General features: G+C 31.3%; 2 protein-coding genes and 1 long non-coding RNA gene across 8 annotated transcripts; 1 reads left to right on the top strand and 2 right to left on the bottom strand.

Annotated features, from left to right (window-relative positions):
- The first annotated feature begins 320 nt into the window (after positions 1-320).
- Positions 321-13,109, top strand: LOC145959062 (F-box protein At4g22280-like). The gene is made up of 6 exons (XM_083077051.1): positions 321-329; positions 530-585; positions 724-1,072; positions 10,405-10,542; positions 11,875-12,792; positions 12,942-13,109. The coding sequence occupies exons 1-6, from the start codon at positions 321-323 to the stop codon at positions 13,107-13,109; spliced, it is 1,638 nt and encodes a 545-aa protein (XP_082933177.1).
- Positions 13,110-16,862: 3,753 nt separating this feature from the next.
- On the bottom strand, positions 16,863-19,249 carry LOC145953882 (uncharacterized). 6 transcript variants are annotated; one of them, XR_014431111.1, is made up of 5 exons: positions 18,547-19,249; positions 18,212-18,474; positions 17,799-18,138; positions 17,647-17,719; positions 16,863-17,566 (listed from the first exon to the last, which is right to left on the bottom strand). XR_014431111.1 is itself a non-coding variant. In XM_083067668.1 (4 exons), exons 1-4 carry the CDS (start codon positions 17,885-17,887, stop codon positions 17,295-17,297), a joined length of 348 nt encoding a protein of 115 aa, XP_082923794.1. In that variant the 5' UTR covers positions 17,888-17,949; the 3' UTR covers positions 16,863-17,294. The 6 variants fall into 6 exon arrangements, 2 of the variants coding, with proteins under 2 accessions (XP_082923794.1, XP_082923793.1); XR_014431108.1 differs by having other exon boundaries at positions 16,863-17,384; positions 17,471-18,138; XR_014431110.1 differs by having other exon boundaries at positions 17,647-18,138.
- Positions 19,250-19,504: 255 nt separating this feature from the next.
- Positions 19,505-21,618, bottom strand: LOC145953881 (uncharacterized). The gene is made up of 3 exons (XR_014431107.1): positions 20,475-21,618; positions 20,285-20,356; positions 19,505-20,055 (listed from the first exon to the last, which is right to left on the bottom strand). It is a non-coding gene; the product is annotated as an uncharacterized LOC145953881 (long non-coding RNA).
- Positions 21,619-26,531: the final 4,913 nt, after the last annotated feature.

The raw sequence follows: 26,531 nt of genomic DNA, 5'->3' as shown, positions 1-26,531 counted from the left end.
TGGCTTTACATTTCTCGGGGTTGGCCTCGATCGCTCTGCTCGTAATCATGAAACCGAGGAACTTACCTCCTTGGACACCGAAGACGCACTTTTCCGGATTGAGGTGCATGTTATGCTTCCTGACCTGGGCGAATACTTCGGCGAGGTCGGTAGCGTGGTCTATTGCCGAGGTGGTTTTGACTACCATGTCGTCGACATAAACTTCCATATTTCTCCCGATATGTTGATGGAAAACCTTATCCATCGGTCGCTGGTAGGTTGCCCCTGCGTTTTTTAGGCCGAAGGGCATCACCCGGTAGCAATAGTTGGCGTGGTTGGTGATGAAGGATGTATGTACTTCATCGGGTGGTTACATCATTATCTGGTTGTAACCCGAGTAGGCATCGAGGAAACTGAGGAGGGCGTGCCCGGAGGCTCCGTCGACTAACCTGTCAATGCTCGGCAAGGGGTATGAGTCCTTGGGGCATGCTTTGTTTAGGTCGGTATAGTTGACACACATACGCCACTTCCCTGAGTTCTTCTTTACCAGGACCACGTTTGCCAGCCACGTGGTGTACCTGACTTCACGGATGAAGCAGGCGTTGAGTAGTTTCTGTGTTTCGGCGACGATGGCTTCCCGTCTTTCGTCGCCGACCTTCCTCTTCCTCTAGGCGACTAGTTTTGCCTCCTTGTGTATCGCTAGCTTGTGGCAGATGAAATCTGCATCTATGCCTGGCATGTCAGCGCTGGACCAGGCGAAGAGGTCGGCGTTTTGGAGGATTTCTGTTTCGAGCTGTTGCCGCAGCTCTGGGGTCAACTATTTGCTGATCTTCGTGGTTTGCCTGGGGAGTTTCCCGATCTGGAGGTCATCGAGCTCGTCAATGGGGCTGGGCCGTTCGTCGTGATAATCGGATCTCGGATCAAGGTCGGAGACTTCTTCGTGGCTGGTGTGAGTCGTAGTGGTGGTGTTGCTCTTGCATTGTTCACCGAGTGGGGAAACTTTCAGGCTTTCAGTATAGCATTGTTGTGCCACCTTTTGGTTTGCTTTGACGGAGATAATCTTCCCATCATGTCCTGGGAACTTCATGGTGAGGTGCGGGGTAGACACCACCGCTCCGAGCTGATTCAAGGTTGGCCTGCCGATGATGATGTTGTAGGAGGTGTCGGCTTCCACGAGGAGGTATCGAACCATGACCCGCCTTGACTCCGGGGGTGCTCCGAAGGTGGTTAGTAAGTCCACGTATCCCCGGGTGTGAACGCTCCTTCCTGAAAAACCGACTAGGGGTTCTGTGTGAGGTTGTATGAGAGAGTGGGGAATGTCTAACCTGAGGAACGTTGGCCAATATAGGATGTCGGCCGAGCTCCCTTGGTCGACCAGGGTCTTGTGAACCTCCCAATTAGCTAACGCCACGGCTATAACCATGGGGTCATCCTAGTTGGGGTTGACACCGGCATAGTCGTTGTCGGTGAAAGTGATCATCGGCGAGTTCTGATGTGGAGCAGAGGTAGTGAAGTGTACGCGGTTGACATTGCGCAGGTGTTTTTTCCGGGCCGAGCTGCTGGCGCCCCCTCCTGCGAAGCCTCCTGCGATTGTACTGACTACTCCCCGCAGGGGAGTTGATTCTGCTTCCTGGTTTACCTCGCCTCGCATTGCTCCGCCGGGGTTGAGTTGAGAGCCGGAGGGGTGATCAGAGTGTTGCCGCTGGGGTTGAGCGTGAACCCTCTTGTTGTCCGCGCGCAGAGCCGCTAGGTCAACTTCGTTAGTGGTTCGTATTACGGCCAGGTCGGCTTCGTGCTTGGCACACATGTTGTGCAGGTCAATGTCATGTTGCTGGCGCATCTGTTCGACTTGGTCGATCAGTCTTCTCAAGGTTGCAGCGTCGCTGTCCATGGTGACTGAGTGTTCAGCGTCCTCTGTTGCACGTCTGTTGTGGCTTCTGGTGAGTACCATACGGGTGGCCGATAAGAGCTGTCTCGATCGGCCCCACGGTGGGCGCCAAATGTTCTTACCGGAATTTGACCGTAGGGGTGATTCGTCCAGTAAGATTGGTGAGCCTCATTTGCTTGATATATTGGTGCTCCAAGATGGGGGAGGTACCTGCAAAAGAGACTCTGATGCCAAAGTTAGGGTTTGTATGAGCAATAGTCTCGTATAAGTAATGCACGTACCTTGGAGTGAATTAGGTTTGCTTTGGGCTCTGGGCCCGAGATAAGATATGATAGCGGATCTCGTCTAGGGCGAGATCTTCGGTAATCAGTTATGATTTATGTAAATACCAAGCTGGTGTCACGTGGCGTGTGCCCGAGGTCATTCTGTGCTACGGTGCCGAGCTCGGAGCTCGACTCCGCAGTGCGGATAGTACATAAATAAATATAATTATCATTTTATAACTTAATTTTTGAGTTATCAGATCATATATTATTGAATAATTTATAATGTTAAATTTTATAATTTTATTTTAAATTCCATATTTTTAACACTATCAAAAATATAAAAATAAATATGTTAAATTTTATAAAAATCCAGTTTAATTTATTTATGATATAAATATGTTTTTAATATCTAATATATAAATTTAGATGATAATTTATTTTAAAATATATCTTATAATAACAATTCTAAATGGAACATAAATCTTCTGATTTTTCTTATTTTGATTTTTTTAATCAATATATACAATTTTACTATTTTGATTTTTTCAATCAACGTATACAATAAATAAAAAACACAAAAGATAAACATGCATGGTACAAATTTTATTTTATCAAAAAATTATTCATTTTAATATATTACATTATATATGTGAATATTAAAACATATATATATATATATCAATATATATATATATTATAAGTAAACTTTTTTTAAAAATTAATTCATTATTAAGATTTTTTTTTATCCCATGAGAATTAATTTCTTTCAAAAATTTGGCAGATATCAAATAAATAAACATTTTTTTTCTGAATCTATATTTTATTTTATTAGAATATAATTTTTATTTTTTAAAATATATTATTTTTTAGATAAAAAAATTATGTATATGTCAAATAGTAGTGGGGGCAAGTGCCCCACTATTCCAAACGTGCATCCGTCCCTGTATATATATATATATATATAATATATGGGGTTATAATTATACCGGTGTAACTTTCACTAAGTATTATGCCGCTCAATAACTTTATATTAAATGTGAATTTTGTAAATCCAACCGTTAAATTGAAAGTTCATATCACTTTATAAGTGTATATCAAATTTTGTTAAAATTGAACAACTGGAAGGTAATCAAAGTGTTTATATTTTAGTGTATTTTGAAATGAATATATTATATCAATTTTTTTTTATAAAAATGAAGTATCAAATCATCTTGGATTAATATAAAGTTTTGTATATATAATCTATGAGAGATATGAACTTTCAATCTAACAGTTGGATTTACCAAATTCACATTTAATATAAAGTTATTGAACAGTGTAATACTTAGTAAAAGTCACATTTAATATATATATATATATATATATATGAGGGGGTTATAATTACATCGGTGTAAATTTTACTAAGTGTTACACCGCTCAATAACTTTATATTAAATGTGAATTTTGTAAATTCAACCGTTAAATTAAAAATCTTTTACTCTTAAATCATATATACAAAATGTTATATTAATCGAAGATGATTTCTTATAAAATTAAATTCAATCTGTCGAAAAATTTATATTTTCGATGAGAAATTTTTGTAGGAAAAGCTATATTATTGATGGAATATTTCAGAAAAACTTATATTTGTCGAAAATGTAAGAACTAGTTTTAAATTTGATATTAAAATATTATGATATAATTAGATAAGATTTTAAGTTAGTATTTTATTAATGGTTGCTAATTAAAAAATAAAACAAAGATAAATACATTTTTTTGAATATTATATGTTTGATTTAAGATAACTTACAAAATAACTCTTGGTAAAGTTATTCCGCTCAATAACTCATGGTGTGTCATCGATCCAATTAATTGTTAATTTAAAAGTTATTAAATTTTACTAATAATTAATATAAAAAAATTAATTAGTTTTGGAATAAATTATTTGCTAATTAACAATATAATTGAAATATTAATTATTTTAAATTATTTAACTAAAATTTTATTGACAATTTATTATATGATCTTAATATTTTTGTATAACTAATATCTGGTTTTAAATTTGATATGAGAATATTATATATAATTAGATAAGATTTTAAGTTAGTATTTTATTAATAGTTGATAATTAGAAAATAAAACAAGGATAAATACATTTTTTTTAAATTTTATATGTTTGATTTAAGGTAAATAAATATATTAAATTAATTAATCATTATTTAAAATATTAAAATTTAATTTATAAGTATGTAATAAATAAATATTTATAATTTTATAAATTATATTATTATTATAAATTATAAAATTAAATAATTTAAATTATAATTTTGAATAGAAATAAGTAGATGTTAATTATAAAAGCAAGTACATATAAATAAAGAATAACTAAATATATTATTATTATTATTATTATTATTATTATTATTCGTAATATAAAATTATTATATATTATTATTATAGTACAAATATGAGATTGTATATTTGAGGATGACTTAAATGAATTAATTTGTACAAGTTATACTAACAACATACATATACATTTCGGTAGCCTACTCATCATAACTTCACAGTTAAGCGTGCTTGACCTGAAGTAGTACAGGGATGGGTGACCTTCTGGGAAGTTTCCCAGAAATTGCACAAGTAAGGATAGAACATGCTAAATAGTGAAATATTGTGAAATAGAACCCTTGAGAGGCCAAATATGAGGATTGTTACATTAATAAATTTATTAAAATAAAAAAAAATTATAATTTTTGACAGATAAAAAAAGGGTCATAATATTAATTTAGAGGCAGTTGGTGCGACAGTTGATGAAATGGTCGCAATGTTAATATAGAGGCAGTTAGTGCGACAGTTGATGAAAGGGTCGCAATTCCAAGTTTGCGACGGTTTGTGCAACGGTTATGATAATCATCGCAAAATTGCCTGGTGACGGACAATTCTGCGACGGTTCCCAAATCGTCGCAATGTTGTCTTTGCGGCAGTTCTAACCGTCGCAATGTAGGCCATATAACCGTCGCAAAATCGTCATTTTCTTGTAGTGTTATAAGTGATACAAGACATTTTGTCATACTAGAACACGAGTCATGTATATGTTTGTATAAATATTAAATTAATTATATTAAATGTTATATTAATAATTTTCCTTAAATAAATTTTGTCCTTAATTAATTATATTTATTAAATTACATATGGATTTCTTTAAAATATTTTATTTAACTATTTTCAAGGAATATAAGTTAAATAATAATTTTTTTTTCATATTATATATGAAAATTATTTATTTACATTTTTGTGTAACATTACACTTTTTGTAATAAAATAATAATAAGTTTGTGCAATTGATATTTATTTTATAAGTCTAATTAATTAATTAATTTGAATTTATAAAATAAATAAAAGGATATTTTTGGAGAAATAAAATAAAAGTGGGCTGAGTGTGTTGGGTTGGTGGGTCAAGTGATTTGAACTTCAGAAATCCAACCCATTAGTTTGCCTATTAAAAGTGAAAGTAAGGGGTTGGTCACTTTACACTTTAGTATGGTTTTGTACTCCTTGGCACTTGAGAGAAAACTCTAATAGAGCTCTTGGTAGAGGAGCTAAGAGAACTGGAAATAGATCAGTGAATGACCTTTCGGAAGACTTTGTGATTGTCATTTGAGGTAAGAGAGGGATTGGGTTTATTTTCACATGACATATATGAGAATCGCGAGTAGTGAAATTATCCCTTAATCTCTTAGGTTTTGAATTGCATGTATTTGGAGGGGTTATGAATATCCTAAGACGAGTGTTGGTTATATGTTTTGTGTTCATGATGTGTATTATATATGTGTGAAATTGTGGTTAATTTCATTTATTTGTGTTAAGTCATGAGTTTGTTAATTTGGGGGTTAGGGTTCTTATGTGTATATTTGGGGTTCGTTTACAATTGAGTTTCTATAAGTAAATTGAGATCATAAAAGTACTATAAGATCAATTTATAAGTGTTTCTACCGATTTAGAAGGACAATTAAACATTCAGTTAGGATTTGAGTGAGATTTATTAGGGTTTTCCAAGTTGAACTTCCTAGGTTCAACTTTGGGTTTTTCCTTAACGAGATGGGCGTTGCTAAACTAAATGATGAATTGCTTGAGTGTCCACTAACCATAGTTAACTCACTCGGCAAGCCTTAGTCCTTATCTCAAGCTTGTTTAAATTCGCCAAGTAAATTGTCTTAACGAATTTAAGCTCTTGTGATAAGCCTTGTTTGGATCATTGAGCGAAGTTATTTCGCTCAACGAGTCTCGACCATTAAAAAATGGTCCCTTTAATTTGTTAATTGAAACATGTGAGCATGATCATGTTGAGCAGGATGAGATTGTAGAAGGTGAAGCTTGGGCTTCTTAATTTTCTTTATGAATCATTCTAATTAGCTTGAAACATCGAGGCTAAATTTTAGTAATGTTGGATTTATCAAGATCATGTTTTACTTCAAGTTTTATCATAGTTTTAGCTTACTTAAGAAATTTTTTGTAAAAGTCACTTTTGATCATTACTTATGTTCCTTTTATTAAAGTTTTTTATTCAATGAAATACACGTTATCTTTTCACCAATGAATTTGAGTTTATTATATACAATTTCCATATTTTAGTATTACTTTGAGTTACTACATTTTGATGTAAAAGATGTCATAAATTTCATAAATATTTTTTTAATAAAACTAAATGCTATAAAATGTTTCTGTTCTAGTCAAACCTATTTTTAAAACTAATTTTTATAAAATATAAATTAAATAAATTGAGTTACTATGTGAGAATTATTTTTTTTTTATATTTGTATAGATATTTCTTTTATTACATTAAATGCTATTAAAATATTTCTGTTCAATTCAAATTTATTATATTATATTATATATATATATATATATATATATATATATATATATGAAGAGAGTTTCATTTACTTCAAGAGTAAGTCTTTGTAGACTTGTTCCATTCAATAACTTATGTTTTATATTGAATTCAACGATTCAACAATTGAATTAAAAAAATTAATATATAAATCAAGTATGAAATTTTTAATTTTTATTAAAATTGAAAACAATTTAACACTTTGTTTCATTATTTAAATTAAAAGATAAACATAAAAATATTTTTATGTTAATTTAAATTTATATAATGAAATATTATATAGTTTTTAATTTTTTTTTAAATTTGTAAATTTGATTTGTACATTAAGAACTTTTAATTTAATGGTTGATGAATTGTGAAAATTTGATGTAGAAAATAAATTATTGAGTGAAGTAAGTCTACCAAGACTTACTCTTAAGAAACCTTTAGTAGGGGATAAGTTTCTTCATACTTAAGAATCATGATTCCTAAAAATTACAAATCCTAGGAATAATGGTTCTTTGGAATAGCAAAAATCAGTTTGCTTACTCATAAAGATTCTTGGAAATATTCATACAAGATTCTCGAAAATTAAATATTTTCATATTTAGTTACAATAGTATATTCTTTGAGTATATAAATATTTTTACACAAACATTCTTTATTAAAATAAACTCAGTGGATATATTTATTTACTCAAATCTTATTACAAATATGACATTAAATTATTTTTAAAAGTTGAAACTTATAGTTAAAATTATTTAAATAGTAAATCTAACAAAAAAATTCTACATAATAAATAAGAAGGATAAAAATATATTATTTTATTTCATTCAAATAAAAAAATTAACAAATATCATTTAACTTTAGAAACAAAATAGATTTTAATAATATTATTAAAATTGACAAGGTCAAAAATAATTAATGAAATACAAGAAAAAGGGAGAGGGAGAGAAATAGAGATATGAATGGGAGAGAGAGAGTGAGAGAGAGAAGGGAGAGGGAGGAGTGACAATGAGAGGAGAGAAAGAGAATAGAAGGAGAAAGAGAGGGGGGGAGGGGGAGAGAGGGAGAGTGAGAGAGAGGGGAAAGGGGGAGTAAGAGTAAGAGAGATACATAGAAAGGGAGAAAGAGAAACATATATATATATATATATATATATATATATATATATATATATATATATATATATATAGAGAGAGAGAGAGAGAGAGAGAGAGAGAGAAGAAAGAGAAAAAGAAAGAGAGAGAGGGAGAAAGGAAGAGAGAAAGAGAGAGAGGGGGGCGGGGGGAAGGGAGCAAGTACATAAAAAACTTTTCCTTGTACAAGAAAAATGGATTCTGGCCTCATGAAAATGCATTAGTGAAAAATGAGATAGAAATGGTTCACGAGAAACTATATCCCTTATTTTTTTTTAAATAATTATCAAACATAAAAAACCAAAATTCCTTATTTAAGATTTTTAAGAAAATAAAAATATTTTATCTACCAAACACTCCATTAGAATAAGTAGATTTGATTTTTTAAAAAATATCTTTATTGAATTTGAATAAAATAGTAAACATATGCCATACTGAATGTGAAAAATCTATGTATTTATATGCATGTAAAAATACTATATTAATAACAATAAATGTCACTGTAAAAAACAATAAATGCAATATTAATATTTGTGTTTTAAGTCAAACTTCTTATTAAAATGTTTTTGTTCTATTCACATTTATTATATATATATATATATATATATATATATATATATTAATTACATCCGAAAAAAGTTAATTAAAGATTTTCTTTGAATTTCAATTAAATAGTAAAACTATATCATACTATATATGCAAAATTTATGTATTTATATACATGTATAAATATTATATTAATAACAATAAATGTAATATTAATATTTTTATTTAAGTCAAAATTCTTATTAAAATATTTGTGTTCAATTCACATGTATATATATATATATATATATAATACTAATATTTTTCATTAAATAATTTTTTGAAATTTAATTAAATAGTAAAACTATATCATACTGTATACGCAAAATCTGTGTAATTATGAACATGTATCAATATTATACTAATAATATTAATATTTTTGTTTAAGGAAAATTTCTTCTTAATTATATATACATATATTATTTTATATTTTAATTTCTTATTAAAATATTTATAGAATTTTTATTAAATAATAAAAGTGTATCATACTATATATTAATATTAAAATTGTCATATACAATATCAGAATAAAAAATTATTTAAATTTGTCTAATGTTTCATTAACAACATATAATGATATAAATACTAACATTTCTTCAAAAATTCAATTTACGTGGGTGAAATGATTTGTATATTAAAAAGGAGCTACAATTCGTATATAATACTTGGTAAAACCTAGTTACACCGTAGTTAAATATGATGAATTAAAGAAAAAAATTAACAATTGGAAATGATGTGAAAGAAAGTGATGTAGGATTTTTAATGTGATAAATTTATTAGCTATACAATCATAAATTTTTTTGTTATAGATAATAGTAAAATGTAAATGTTAGTGAAACAAAAAATAAAACATGTAGACTACAAAATAGGAATGATAGAAAATTTTAAGTTTGTATCTTTTTAAAAATGATCATAGTTACTTAAATAAAATAACTACGAAAATATATATAAATGTTTATTGAGAAAATATAAATTGGTTTGTATTGAGAAAAATAAATGAAATTCAAATTAACATTGATGTCAATATTATAATAAGAAAAATACTTGCAAAATATCAAAAAGAAGAATGTAAACAAAAATACTTGATAAACATTTTAGTTTATGATTTTTTTTTATCAACTAATATGAGTAGCAAGGGATTTCACTTAACTAATTGCTCAGGAATTGAATCTTTGTTTTTGTGAATATAAAAAATTCAAGTAGGGAGACCCAAGATAGATTATTCTCGTACTCAATGGTTAAGAAATACTCTCCTTAATAATAAACTAAAAAATTATAATTTTTTTCTCAATATAAACATAATAAAAATATAATTCAATAACAATCATATTTCAACATCCTTAACTTAAAATCTAAAGTAGATGCAATGAATTACCACAAATAATAGATGCACAAAATTTAAAAATTAAGAACATATGATGCATAGTGTAAAAAATAAATTAAAACTAACATACATATCAATATAAAGATAAAATGAAAAGAAAAAAAAAAAAGGAAGAAAAACAAACTTCAAAATATAAAGATAAAAAAAAAATGCAGGAAGGTCAAATATAAATAAATCTAGCCATAAAATTTAGTTTCAGATGATACATACATGTGCTGTCAAACGCACTTATTAAAGATAAACTATCTTGCTCTTCACCAACTCATTTTATCTTTCATTTTCAATACAGTTCAAATCGTAAAATCTGAAAGCAGGAAGTGATGGCATCCAAACGCAAACCAAATCCTGATTTAGTCAACTCAGAGGAAAATATGGTGTTTCCGAAGAGGCAACTCAAGGCCAACCACAAGTGGATCAATAACGATTGTGTTCCTTCAATCACGAACCATGAGGTATATTTAGATGCTTAGTTTCAAGGTTTTAAATTGTGGTTGTGGTATTGTTATATTATACATGCGACCGATACAGTCACAAATCACAATTCTGGGTGTGGATACTCCATATTCTTTAATATTGTGCCTGAAATAACGCTTGCAAAATGTTTTCAGTTTTTTTCTTTTTGAAATTTAATTTGTTGGAGAAAGTTGCTATAATATAATATTATCTTGTTTCTATTTATAAAACCGAACATAGAATAGTTATTTCAATTCATATTATCTTATATATTAATTATTTTTAGATTAATATACTCATAATTAAAATGTGTTATCTTAATTTGATAAATGTATTAATTATAAATTCTTTTAAGAGTATGTATTTTAATTAGTTAAGAAAAATAAATATTAATTAGGAGAGATAAATAGTACAAACATACATTAATTGTTTAAAAGATATATGAGTAATAGTATTCCTTTTATATTATATTATAAGCACACAAAAGAAACACTTTTTTCTTAAATATAAAAAATTTCAACTACTGTTACTTCATTTAATGATTTTTTCTAAAATATTTTTCCTTTAACATATGACATTTTAATTATACTACTTCTTTTGTCATTTATAACAAAGACAATTTAATAAGAAAGTTATGGCAATATTTAAGTTTAATACAAATAACTAATTTTTCTAATATGCGTAAAATCAATTTTTTTACAATAAAGAACAAAGAGAGTATTAATTAGGAAAAATAATTTTATAAGGGTAGTTTCAGAACATATATATATATATAGAGAGAGAGGTTCAAATGATTGCTCAAAAAATTTATATTAAATGTGAATTTTTCAAAAGTTACCATTAGAATGAAAGTTCTTTACTCCTAAATCATATATACAAAATTTTTATGTGAATTCAAAGTGATTTGATATCTCATTCTTATAAGAAAAAATTAACATAATATATACATATCAAAATATACTAAAATATGAACACTTTAATTACTTTTAAATTGTTGATTAATTTTAATAAAATTTAATATACACATACAAGATAAAGTAAAGTTATAATTCAACGATTGGATTGATAAAATTCATATTTAATATAAAACTATTAAGTGATATAATAGTTAGTAAAAATTACATCAATATTCTTTGAACCATCATTTTATATATATATATATATATATATATATATATATATATATATATATAACAATTTTATTATTATCTATTAGATTAATTTTTTTTCTTAATCTTGATGAATTAGATAATTGAATTTCTATATAGAAATGAAAATAGTATATCTATATGATTTAACACAAGTAAGTTTGTGTAATTTTTTGGGTTTAGGTATCCGTTAAAGGAAATGAAACTGAGGGAGAGTTGGTGGAAGCAGAGAGGGACATGATTAGTGGGTTGCCTGATTGTGTTTTGCTCCACATAATGAGTTTTATGGACGCAAAAGATGTTGTTCGAACTTGTGTTTTGTCTAAACAATGGAAGGATATTTGCAAGCGTCTCACTAATCTCACATTTCGTGACCATCACCTACGTGAGATTTATTTCAGGAAATTTGCATCTTGGGTCTTATCTAATCGAGACCACTCATATTCCCTTCTTAATCTTGACATTACAAGTGAGGTTGAAGTTGATGTTTTGAACATGATCATGAAATATGTTGTGTCTCACAATGTCCAGCAATTGATTATGCATATTGTTATATCCAACATACCCACACTTTATTCTCCTCCGTTCATTTTTTCTTGTGGGTCGTTGACATTCCTTAAACTTTCTGGTATGTGCGACCCATATACAATATTACTTCCCAAATCTATCTACCTACCTGCACTAAAAAGTTTGCATCTTGAAAGTGTCAATTTCACTACAACTAATAATGAATGTGCCGAACCCTTTTCAAATTGTCATGTGTTAGATGCTTTGTACCTTGAAAATTGTTCCATGCACAATAATACACAAGTCCTCCACATCTCTAATCCTACCCTTTCTAGATTGAAAATACGTAGTTACAATTTACTTTTTGATAGAAAAGCTTACAAAATTGCACTTTCTACTCCGAATCTTCGTTCTTTTAGTATCAGGGGTATTGTTGGTCACCAACTTTCTTCTACATGCAATCTTTCTCTCCTTGGACCTGTGAGTTTTGGCATGTCTTTGGTAACAAATTCAATCATCTTAGGATGGTTGCAAGGGCTTGCTAATGTAAAGATACTGACATTGACTTCGTTTACCCTTCAAGAAATATATGATGTAAGTTACTTCCTTCTTATTTTTTGCATCTTTGTTTATCTTAATGCTCAAAACATGTTTACATTCACATGTCATTTTTTTTCTAGTACTTTGTCTTGCATTTCAAAATATGCATTTTAATATGCATCTAATTTGCTTTAACTATGCAGAATCTATCCGGTGGTTCCCAAACACTTCAACCCCCACAGTTTGTTAGATTGGAATCATTAAGAGTGAAAAACAAACCAATACACCTGTCTGATGGAAAGATAACCACAGTAGTGAAGTACTTGCTTCAAAACTCTCCAATGGCTGATGTTCATATTCAAGTGGATTAAAGTGATATTCATGCTTGACTCAATAATTAAATGTTTATAGTTATTATATCCAGATTTTTCTTATTTTGTATTTCCTTTCTCCTAGTCATAAATGTTCTCATCTTACAAGAAATAATAAGTTGCAATATTGTAAGTTTTGTATATCAGACCTATTACAGTTTTTTGTTTGAATTTAAACAATGAAATGTACTTACCTTTTATTTGTTGTTGGAGGATAGAAAAAAAAATTATTTACAATAGAATTGAGGTTTCATATTAGGAAGCAAAATTTATTTAGATTATTTTTAAATTATCACATTTTTTTACGTAACTATCAGTATGAATTAGGTATTAACCTTTGTGTTGCATGGAGAAAAAAATGTATATATTTATTTTAAAGAAATTGGAATCTTGTTAAAAAATAAATATTGTTGAATTATTACATGTAATAAATGTAAAAAGAAATAAATAATAAATGTGTAAGGATTATATAGTATATATTTGGCACAAATTAGGAAATAAAATTTGCTAAGATTTTATAGTTTTATTTTCAAACACTTTAAAATATTCCTTATATGCACATCTCTTAGATTTAACGTTATCATTCATATTACATTAAGGAACATCCAATAATGTGCAAATAAGTATTTTATCAACAGTTATATTGATATAATATTATATTATATTTGTTCAATAGTAACACTAAATAAATTACAAATATAAATATAAATTTAGTGTGCTATATTATAATATTTTAATAAATGTTAGATTTTGTTATAATGAAATAATAATTGGTAATATATTGTGACTTAAGTGAACTAATTGTTATTCTGTATTTTAAATAAATTTGTATCAATGAATTGAAAATATTAAAGTGATAATTGTAGAATTCTTAAAAAAGGTAATGGTGAGAAAAACAAAAAAAAGAATAATGATAGAAATATAATAGCTTACTTGTTTCACAAAAGGTGGTTTTGATCGACTCAAACAAAATAATCTTTTTATAAAGACTAAATGATCTATATATAACGTGATCATGCACCTATATCATCAAAATAGGAGATTACACTATGATACATAATCTAAATTATAGTTGTTTTGTTCAATTAAACGTCCTCCAATATAATTGTCAAAAATTTAAGTTACGAAGAGTTGTCCACCTATTTTGTGACTATCAAACCTTCAAGGAGGTTACTGTGTTCAATAGATAGGAACTCCTTGTAATAAACGAAAATATATATAATTGTCGAAAATATATATAAAGAATTCAATTACATTAGAATTATCATAGAATAGTACCTAAACATTCATACAATAAATATATGTATATATAGGGTGAAAAAAACATAAAATAATTCTTGTTAATTTAGACTTTTAAACATAAAGTCCCTTATGAAATTACAATAAACACACATACAGAGACACACAGACAGATACACACACACAGAGACAGACACAGACACACAGACAGACACACACAGACACACACACACACACAGACAGACAGACGACAGACACGCGCACGCACGTACACGCACACACACACAAACACACACACACGTACGTATGTATCAAGTAAACCATACTAAAAACACAAAACACACACACACAGAGTAAACCATACTAAAAACACAAAACACACACACACACGTGTATCACTACAAGAAAAATGATTTGTGCCTACACAGAAAAAATGTCACTAAAAATCTAAATTCCATAGGTAAAGGTATCATGTACTTTTGACCTACAGACATTGAAGTTGTCAACTTTGAAGGGGCATATAGCTACAACTAATAGCCTATCACTATAAGTTTTACTTACAGACATAATTTTACCAACAACTACATTTGACTGTCACTATAAGAGCTACTTACAATTTGTAATATGCGTGGGTAAAATTCATTGACTTATATTTACACTCTCTACTATAGGTAGACACTATTAAGTTGTACTTACATGTTATGACTGTAGGTAAAAGTCATTAACTTATTCTTACATGCTCTAATTATAGGTAAAAGTATTTTTTTATTATTATTATTGTACCTATAAATATATATATATATATATATATATATAAAATATCTCTTATAGAGAATATGTGTACTCTATACAAGTGTAGTTCAAATTTTATTATTATCTTGTATACAAAAAATGACATTAAAGTATAAAAAAAGTCAAATTTCATTAACTGATATATTGATATATCGAATTTAATATTTTGTTCTTGCTAAATTTCATTAAATAATAAAAATTGTATATACAAAACATATTATAATATTCACCCTTCCTTTTTTGGAAAAAAAAAAAAGGAAAAGATAAGTAGATGACTTGACAAAAGTTTTTTGATCTATATTAAAATAACATGAAAATTTTTTACTTATTCACATACTAATCTAATATTGGGATTCTATATTAGTGTCAACAACCAATAACTGTTATCATGTTATTCTAAGCATCATGTTTGTATTATATTTCAAGTATCATTGTTCATAGAGCTAGAAATATAAGTATTCAAACTATGTTATAAAAATGACAAATTCATGATGTTAAATTTGCTAATTAGAAATAAAAAAGGAAAACATATTGCATTGATAAATGTCATCCTGTAAGTATTGCCATCTATGGTGATCCACTACATGTAAATCCTTCACCAATCCTAAAAAAAATATGAAAGATGTCAATTTTACAATGCTATGATAATTATCATCATCATGTACTATGACATTAAATTATGCATTTTAATTACTAAAGTAACATTTTAGAAGGGAATGAAGAGATAGAATTTAAGAGTTAACAAAATTGAATAGATAAAATGAAACATTTTAGGCAAGGAAAAATATTTGTCACAGTCATGTTATTAGTGACATATGGAGTTAAAACAAGGATTTTTGAAATTAGAGAGATGAAAAGATCAATTTTTAATTTGAGGGTTTAGGGTTCAAAAACATATTTATCCTAAATTCAAAAGACTAAAAACATATTTAAGTAAAAATAAATAACTTATGGAAAAGCAAGGAAAAAATAAAATAAACAAATTTTCTCTCATTCATGTTACTTCAAAATGAAACAATCATAATTTCATTGACAAAGGCATTATAGTTTATGAAAACATGATCGATTTTCTGAGTCTAGAGACACTCACACCTGGGTTTTCCTGAACAAGGTAGGTTCCTCTTCAAATAAGATAATCTACAATATAGAAAGTTGGTTTCAACGGATGATTCAAAGCTGATGTAGAATTAAAACTAGAACACAAGAAGGAACTTACGAAGTGTTTGCTGAGGGAGAGTGGCTGGAAGCTATATTCCTGTTCAATAATAATACCATAATTAGTAATGATATAAATGAAATGCTTAAATCATTTTTAAACAATAAGAAGCTTACACATCGATCCAAAATCTGGCAACTAGATGCAGAAGTCTCTGAAATTGTTCAAAGATAAATCACTAAAAGAACATAGAGTGAGATTAAATTTCATGATTCAATGAGTGCTCAAGACTAAGCATAAGAAAAGTATAAGCTAAATTTCAACAAGTGAGCCTAAAGTATGCAATTAAAGGGGTGGAAAGAATATGATGGCATCCTTGCTAGCATTGATGGATTGGTTGATCAATGTGAGGACACCTTGACTCCTTGGATCAAGTTCTTCAAAGGTGGCGTTTTGTTTAGAGACACTAGTACACAAAGGGTGTTTTACGTCGTGTATTTTGACCATTTTACGTCGGAAAAGGGTCCGACGTTAATACGGGAGTCGTAAATTTACGCCGCCACTGGAAGACGACGTAAATTTACGTCGGGCAACTTTTCAGACCGACGTAAAAAGGGTCAAAATCGTGCCACAAATTTACGTCGGACGTGGCCTTGTCCGACGTAAATTTACGTCGGTCTTTGCCAGGCCCGACGTAAATTTACGTCGGACAACGCCATGTCCGACGTAAATTGTGGCAGTTTTTTTTTTAAAAACGTTTGTAAATTGATATACCCAACACCTGCATATAAATATAATCCAGAATACCAAATCTAAACCAGGCAGTCCAGAATAGAAATTCAAATTGTATTTCAAAATTGAATGACAAAAAGAAAATAATATATAAATCTTAAAAAACATAAATTATGACAATGTAAATCCTATTATCCTAAAAAAGCTATAAAACATGTTTGTCAATGCTATCTAAATAACTAACTATCAAACTATAAACATAATATCTAACTAACTAAACTTAGAAAAAAAGTTGCCCATTGTTCTCTTATCTTGAGCATCTCATCTTCGGGCAATGGAGATGGATCTTGAAAGACCTGAAAGGGTAATTTAAGTGTCATTAATATGCAATGTTAATTATTCTAAAGGTAAATATAGTTAAATAAATTTTGATATGAATTACCTGCGCCCAAGAATCAATAATACCCGCAGAAACTATGGCTTTCATCCAATACATGATGTAATAGCCACATTCAAACGAGTCTTGTTGCTTATTACACTAAAATGAGAAACAAATAACTATTAATTCCAAAGTCAATAAATTTAAATATTATTGACTGTATGAATTAATTTGCTAACCTTAGGGTATATGAAATGCAATGACTTTGATGATCTGGCTCTTCCACTTAATATATTAGCTCCAGACACGATTCTAATTAATTGAAATAAAAATAAATGTTAGCCAATATATATAATTACAGTGTTAAAACATAATGAAAAAATTTAGTTACCCATGTAATTGGCTTTTAATTTCCTGGCTTGGTTTTCGATGAAGTGAACAAAACCACACCACGGTATATTCCTTAGGAATGATTACCATTAACTGCCAATGAGACCTACATTGTATGACAAACAAATCAGTTAAAAAATTACCATGATTAAAAAATCAATTAAAAAACTAACCCGTCAATGTATGGAGCCATGTATATATGTCTTCTTGAGTCACTCATCCATGTTTGCATATATTGTTGGATCTGGACCTGAGTGTTTCCTGATTTTTGGATGGATTGAGGCTCAATAAATCCATATACTTCTGCTTGTGCTTGCTCCACACTCAATTTGTCCATGTACCTAACACAAATAATTATTATAAGTTAAATGTAATTATTGTAAATTTAGACTCATAAAAGAAAATATGACTTACATGGCCCACAACTGTATGATAGATATATTTAACATGGAGGTTCCCCCAACAATCTCTAATGCATCAGGCAGAGATATGTATAGTGGAACATCAGAGCTATCAACTCCAAAAACTCTAATGTCCCACTGCAATTGAATTGGTTGCTTCTTTAATCGTGGTAATTTGATTAGAAGCTTAGATATGGGATCATCCTCAGCTTCTGCGATATTAGCATCATGAACATGAGGTTCTCTCATGACCTCCTTACCACGATCGATAAAATCCTAAAGAAATAATGAAAATTAGTTAAACAATAATAGAATTATAAGAATCTAAAGGAGCAATAATATAATTACCTTTGCCCGTGCTGAAAGCGGCATGACCAAACATTTTGGCCAAGCTAAGAATGTGCCGGTTGCCTGCCCCACTAGTTGAACCTCTGTATTGGGCAAAGGCACTGGAGCAGCAGCATCTTGAACTTGGTCAACCACAACCCGTGTCCAGTCTGGCTGTAGAGGGACACCATGGATGGTTGAGCCACCCTCAAATACTCGGCCAATAGCCACTAACCGTGGGGGGTCATCCTCAACATATAACTCGCACTGGTTTGGTACATCAGTGTGAGCATGTTCCCCTGAGAAATTTGGAGCAGCACAACTCCCTTTAGTGCTGACTCGAACACCATCATGAGCAACTGCAGTCTGTTGCTGAGAACGAGCCAAAAGTTCAAACTTCTAGGTAGGTGAAGTGTTTGGTGAAAGGTTTGAGAGGGCACTCTAGGGTTTGGCTCACTTCAAGGTAGGTGAAGGCCACTTCTAGGGTTTTTGCTCTCAAGGTGGAGATAGGATGGGAGGTGGCCGAAAATAGCCAAGGTGACTAAGGATGATATAAAGGAAAAATGCTCTCTTTATATTCAATTTCCAAAGTATTTACATGATGCATAGCCTAGGGTATTTATAGGAGTGGGAGACATCTAGGGTTGCATTTGGAGAGTGCATGGACGAAATTCACAAGCCAAATGCACACCAAATGAAATGCAAATGAACCCTAGATGCAACTTGGTGGCCAAGGATGGAATCTTTGGGATTAGTTTGGCTACATCTAGGTGCATGATAAGACCATGCAACATTTGCCCTCCACTTGGGCCTAAGCCTTTCTAACACCAAAAATAGGTCCAAGAGCCACAAAAATATGTCTAGGTTTGGTTCCCACCCTAATCAAATACCTTAGCCCAAAAATAAAATCCTATGATCTAAAGCACCCCATAATACAAGGGTAAAATGGGAAATACAAAAGAAAATAAATCCTATGACTAAAATACCCCAAAATATAAGGGTAAAATTGGAAATACTAGTAAAATAGATACTATGTCTAAGATACCCCAAAATACAAGGGTAAAAATGGAAAATCAAAGACAAGGGCAAAAATAGGAATAAAAATAAATGTTATGCTAATAAAAGCTTAGGAGCTAAGGTCCAAAAGTGGCCTCACTCCTCCTATGGGTTTTCAACACTAACCCATTCCTTTTGCTTCCTTCAATACATCACCTCTTGGACTTCTTGGCCTTAGTGTTATTCCATCAAAATACAAGGAAATATGCTTACACATTCTGTTTTAAGTTCATTATATATCCAATTAGGAATTCGTCCGCTTAGAGAATTGTTAGTCAGAAAGTTGCATCCATCATGGACATATGTCTCATTATATCACTGAGGAAAATTAATTAAGAAAAAGTAACCAGCATTCTTGAGATCAAATTATTAGTAGGAAGTAGAATAAAAATGTTCACTTACAAGTAATTCAATTTTTCCAAGTCTTGAAATGAATTTGGGATCGGACCAGTCAGCCTGTTGGAGCTCAAATCTCTGAAAGGATAAAAGAGATGATTACTATGATGAAGTAATAGCACGTGCCATAGGAAAATTCTAACAATACAATTACAATGTAAGGAGAGGTAATTTCAAGTTTCCAATAATTCTTAAAACTTAAGCTTTTGCAGCTTTATCCTTTAGCAAAACTTGATTGAAAATTGCATTCCTAAAATGCAGACAAAATGTAATAATTTGGAATTTCTTAAAAGGAGAAATTACTCACAATTCTGTCAAACTTGTCAAGTCGGATATGATAGAAGGAATTGGGCCTTCCAAGGATGTGCCCCGCAAATCCCTACCAAAAGAATATTTTCTCAGATAATACAAAGCAAGTTAAGCATGATATGATAGTATAATATTATTTCATTCTTCAACATAGAAGATTTCATGGATGAATCAAGATTGGGACTCACAATCTATCAAGTTTGGTCCAATTCCCAATAAAACTAGGTATCTTCCCAGATAAACTGCTCCCATCTATCCTATTGCAGAAAATGTTGTGTTATTTCACAATTCAACAAAGACATAAAATAAGGAAAAGAAATTGTATCACATCATGTCACTCACAACTAAGCGAGATTCTTTAGTTTTCCATATGCTTCTGGTATTGTCCCTATGAAATTATTTGAAGAAAGAAGCCTGCAAATTCATTTAGATAAAAAAAGTGAAAAAAAAGAGGAGTTAGGCATGCATGAGCAAACAGTATGAAATATTGAAATTGTAGATAATTTGTGCATCAAAGAGACAAATTAATGATTGAAATTGATAATCTACACCAAATGAAAATAAAAAAGATTAGTGCCTAAAAAAGATCAATCATTCAGAGAAGCAATTAAAAAATTAAAAAATAAAAATAAAATAGAGGGATATTGAGATTAAGATGTATCATCAGCACCGCGAGGAGGAAATTTCTGAAGATTTAAATCTAAAAAGCAAGCCAATCTACAACACAAAAATTCATATCACAGAAGGAGAATTGGGATTAGGGTTTCACCTTTGTGATCAAGTTTATGACAGCACTTCTTGAACATCATATTGCCCTTTTCGAATTTACACATAAAAACCTTATAAAGGATGATAGAATAATACAGATGAAATTGCTCATACTTATCAATGCAATCTTCCTCAAGTGTCATCTATAACAAAGCCCACTCCATCCCCTTCGTCCTCGCGCTCTTCCTCTTCCTCGCATAGATCCCCCTTCGAGTGCAGCGCGTCACCCACTGCTCTATTTGCTTGCAATGCGTTTACCTATCTTGCTCTTTCTCATAGCTCATCTTGCTTTTGAGAACTGATTCGAAAACACATTATCTCCCTGGAACTACAGGAGCAGCTCTACTTATGAACGTTCTACCTCGCGTGGGAACTGAACCCACTGCCCTTGTTCCACTACACGACGATGTCTCCTGCCTCTCGGCTTTCCAGCCGCCTCTTTCATCCGTCTTTCAGGAATGCCTTCGAAACATTTGGAAGAAATGCTGCTTTAGATCCCGCCCAGATCAAGGGAGGTCTATTTTTTTCTCTTTCTAAAAGAGCCAAAGTTTACGGATGGATGGGTGCTCTGCTCTGGTTGTGTGCCTGTGTGAATAGACCAACGTCTCTCCAGCTTCAGCAAGCTTTTAATTTTATAAAAATAATATAAAAAAATGGTTGCCACTTGTGACATAATAAAAAGGTAAAATAGGTATTTAAAAATTGTGGCAGTTTTAACCCGTCGAAAATATCATTCCTTATAATATTTTGTGGCAGTTTTTTGAAACGGCCAGAAAAAAAAAAACCCATAATTTTTTATAGTGTACATTGACAATTTGTTGGTAGAAGAACATTGAGTTGTATTGAGTTTTGCCTACACCAAACAAAAGTGGGTATAGATTTTTGAATTATACCTACATTAAACATTTGTAGGTAAATTTTTTTTTAGTTTTACCTACACTAATTCAAGTTTATAGGTAAAAGTGTCTGTAGGCATAGGTTATTTTTTTTGTAGTGTATGTATCAAGTAAATCATACTAAAAACACAAAACACACACACACACACGTATGTATGTATCAAGTAAACCATACTAAAACCACAAAACACACACACAGAGTAAACCATACTAAAAACACAAAACACACACACACACATGTATGTATCAAGTAAACCATACTAAAAACACAAAAAGTAAACCATACTAAAAACACAAAACACACACACACACACACGCGTATGTATGTATCAAGTAAACCATACTAAAAACACAAAACACACACACACACATGTATGTATGTATCAAGTAAACCATACTAAAAACACAAAACACACACACACACACACACACACACACACACACACATATATATATATATATATATATATATATATGTATGTATGTATCAAGTAAACCATACTAAAAATACAACTCTTGGGTCGATCAAGCATCTCTATAGACAAATGTTGTATCAAATACAATATAAGATCATTGCAATCAAACAACATGGAAGAGAAAGGGTGAACTTGTTAAAGAAAATAACATAATATCATATAAGAAAGTAACAACTTTAGCAACATAAACAACTTAAAACAACATGTTAGCTTTTCAACTTAAAAACATAACCATAACTTCAACATCATTAATAACTTAACAATTGACAATAATCAACTGAACAACTCATGAGCAATTAACAAATGAACAACTGAAAATCATCAAGGCAATTGAATAAACAATTGATATTCAAAGGAGCAATGGATAAACAATTGATAAACAAGTGAACAACTTCAAACACAACTAAGCTACTTAAACAATTGATGTGTCATCACACATATCAACTTATGGAGATTTCTTACAATTAGGGTGAGCAATCTAATAAGTAACTTGATCCTACTGAACTACAATGGTTGGTGTAAAAACCACAAACAAAAGCTAGCATGGTGACCATAATTGGTTTCACAGGTTTCGCCACTCAAAATAATAAAAAAAAGTCTAGTACGACTATTAAGAATAAAATAGCTTAGATGTGAGTCTATCACGATCTTAGCATACATAACTAAACCTATGTGGAATTAGTTTGCAAACTAGCATTCAAATATTGCACACCTTTCTAGTACTTAGTTAGGAATTTTCACCCTTGACCTTTACCTTACTCAATGACCAATTATGACAAGTATGGTTTGACCTCCACTATTTCAACTGAATAACCTAGAGGAGACAACTTAAAAAAAACTTTTCAATCAAGAGGCAATTTACTCACTAAAGATTTTTCAACTTTGGTCTTTTTGAGCACAATAATTGATATCTGCACACAATGGAATATTTAAATATTTTAAAACAAATTTTCTCTCCTCTAATTTTTATGCAACTTCAACTTTAAAATATGCATCACATATCTAACACACTTGACATCATACAATTTACCTCATACAATTTAAAAGAATAAACAATTTACTTCATCAACTCCAAACAATAAATAACTTTCCATATAATTAACTTAAATCATCATCATACATTATCTTATGTTAATATTTAATGAACTAAATTCAATTTATCATTATACATCACGTAAACAATCAACTCAGCATGGTATATTAAGAACATTACAAGTTTTTAATGAGAAACAAGCACTTCAAGCATTGATGAACTCGCTTTGAGCAAATAGAATTTGCTTTAAGCACCCTAAAGCTCGCTCTAAGCGAGGTTAGACAGAGAGAATCCCTATAAGGGATGATCAGCTCGCTTAAGCGTGTGCCGTCTTGCTCTAATTGAATGAAATTTGCTTCAAGCACCCCATTGAGGGCTCCAAACAAATCAAGTCAAAGACATCCCATGAAATGGTTGCACTAGCTCGCTTAAGAGAGTGAGTTCTCACTTCGAGCCTCCTAAATTTTCTTCAAGAGCTCCACTGAGCACTCTAAGTGAGCTAAGTCAAAGATTACCCTTGAAATGGTTGCACTCGCTCACTTTGAGTGATGCCATGGACGTTCTAAGCGAACAAAGCCAAAAAAAAATATGTATGATCAAGAAAATTTTAGCATCTTAAGGAAACAACTCAAATCCTCTCATCCAAAACCACAAATCAATCATACAAATCAAAATCCACCACATACCAGCATCATACAACTCATAAATTGAAGAAAATGCATCATGCAACAATAATGCACTACAAGATCATCAATTCCTTTATCCTTCACCAAGAACACCAAGAACAAGAATAGCCAAAATTTATAATCTTCAATTCCAACTTAAATGCTTACCAAAGCATGAATCAATAAAGTAAAACCAACACTCACAATTTAGAAGATTAAACAACAAGTTTATGTTACCTTGAGTCACTCAAAAATGGGAAGGAAAAAGAAGAACAAGGATCCCTAGAAGTTCGTTGTATGACAACCTCAACCTTGATACTCAGCTCATAAGCTTTGAATCAACAATCAACACCACCACTTGTTGAGTGTCTTTTATTCTTCATTTGTACTCAACTTTTGGTACTCTTTTTGGTAATTGTAGATATTTATATATGTTATTTTACCCCCTAAATTGGAAGAATCAAGTTATACTAAAAGGGTAGAAGAGTAGTGTAGACCCCTAAAATTGTCCGGGTCGGAAATAAAGCTTGAAGACTCTCGAAGACTGAAGGAAGATCAGCCAGAAGGACTCCTGGAAGGCCCTAGGAGGGTTCTCTGTAGGTCTAGAGGTCTTAGAATAGCTCAAAATAAGGAAGTGGAGGGAATGAAGCCCAATACGGCCGTACTGAACTTAATACGGCCGTATTGAAGCTTCAATACGGCCGCAGTGAACTCAATACGGCGTATTGAAGTTTCTGAAACTTCAATACGGCCGTACTGAAATCAATACGGCCGTATTGAAGCTTCAATACAGCCGTATTGAACTCAATACGGTCGTATTGAAATTTCTGAATTTCAATACGGTCGTATTGAACTCAATACAGCCGTATTGAAGTTCAAAAATTTCAATACGGCCGTATTACTTCTGTAGGCCGTATTGCGCCTATTCCCTATAAATATGACGTCAATTGGACGTCATTCCACACTTTTTCAGATAGTTTCAACCCTCTCCTTGAGTATTCTGGGGTTTTTGAGCAGTGTTCTGCCCTAGAAATCACTTGGAGAGTTGATCCGACAAAGTTCTTGAGCCCCGAGCCATTTTGCTTGAGGATCGAACCTAGTCGAAGGAAAATCCTCCGGATTTCCATAGTTAAAAGTTTTTTAGGAAGGAGCGAGCGAGCTTGTAGAGCGAGGGAACGCCAAAAAGCTTCCCAGTTTCACTCAATATATAAAAGCACGCTTCAAGAGGTTTCTTCTTAAATCCTTCCTTTTACTGCTTTCTGTGTGCATATTTAAACTGTCATCATGTAGATAGTTAATTTATAATTGCTTAGAATAAATAGGGGTAATTTAGTAATTTTACGCTGTTATTTTAGAAAATAATCTGTCATAGGGAACCCAAAAGGGGCGCTGTGGGGTGCTAACACCTTCCCCACGCGTAACCGACTCCCTTACCCAACTCTGGTTGTAATGGCCAAAGTTGATTTGTAAAATCAATTGCCTTATCCCTTTTTCCAATGTTTTGAGTAAAACATTGGTGGCGACTCCACGAACCCCTCCTTTTGCGAAAACCACTAATCCATGGAGGGTCCCGCTTGGGATTAATATGGATTGGTGAATCATTTAATAAAATTGCTCGTTTGACAAGGTCTCAGTTTGAGAATACGTCATTCTAGCAATCCATATTTTTAAACAATTAAACGAGTCCAACCATCCTTCGCGAACGCCGAAAGCCCGTTTCGGGCCGGTGGCGACAGATGGCGACTCCACTGGGGAAGCCTCGAGAGTCAGTCCCATTTAGTGACAGATTATTTTTAACAAATAATAGTTAAAATTACTTCATTACCCCTTGCTTGTATGATAACATGCTTTATATATTTGGCTTTAAATAACTGTTGTTTGTTTAAATTTCCGCAATTGTTTGAAATAAAAATTGCACACAAACCTTTGCACACAACAGTTCCCTCTATACCCGGGGGCATGAGTGGTAATCCATAGGGAGTGGATGTTAGTACGGCCGGTTGAATGGGTCTATAGGAGCCTACGAGACCGTTGTCGGAAAAAACATCACTCAAGGTGATAACCATGAACTTGAGTCCGACAGTGCGTTGGAGCTTTCCATCGACTTACGACGAGAGGAATTGGGTCCCTATAATGGGGGCACCTTGGGGGCCTTTGACCAAGTGAGAACAGTTAGATCCTCCTTGAATATGCACTTTTCTGCAGGATACCCCCACCTCGTGATTCGCTCGTGACTGTTCGTGGGTGAGTGAATTGTTTGTGCATTGTTTATGTGAAATTATTTGAGCATACATTGCATTTCTTTAAACATACAACATTCCTATTCTTTTAAAATAAAAATAAATAGGAATAAGGATCTTCCATTGCATGGTGTTAACATCTACCTTCATCACATTCATATAGGTAG

This window comes from Cajanus cajan, chromosome 1 (genome assembly GCF_000230855.2).
Source record: "Cajanus cajan strain Asha chromosome 1, NIPB_CcT2T_4, whole genome shotgun sequence".
NCBI classification, from domain to species: Eukaryota; Viridiplantae; Streptophyta; class Magnoliopsida; order Fabales; family Fabaceae; genus Cajanus; species Cajanus cajan.
This window is presented reverse-complemented; position numbering and strand designations above follow the sequence as displayed.

Bases quoted from the DNA above. Each gene is read 5' to 3' on its own strand.
- LOC145959062 (XM_083077051.1), top strand. The intron at 1,073-10,404 runs GTGCGGGGTAGA...ATCTGAAAGCAG, and splicing joins CCTGGGAACTTCATGGTGAG to GAAGTGATGGCATCCAAACG. The intron at 10,543-11,874 runs GTATATTTAGAT...TTTTGGGTTTAG, and splicing joins CTTCAATCACGAACCATGAG to GTATCCGTTAAAGGAAATGA.
- LOC145953882 (XM_083067667.1), bottom strand. From the start codon at position 18,570: ATGCCGCTTTCAGCACGGGCAAAG. The intron at 18,475-18,546 runs GTAATTATATTA...TTATTTCTTTAG, and splicing joins CGCTTTCAGCACGGGCAAAG to GATTTTATCGATCGTGGTAA. The intron at 18,139-18,211 runs GTAAGTCATATT...TATTTGTGTTAG, and splicing joins ATCATACAGTTGTGGGCCAT to GTACATGGACAAATTGAGTG.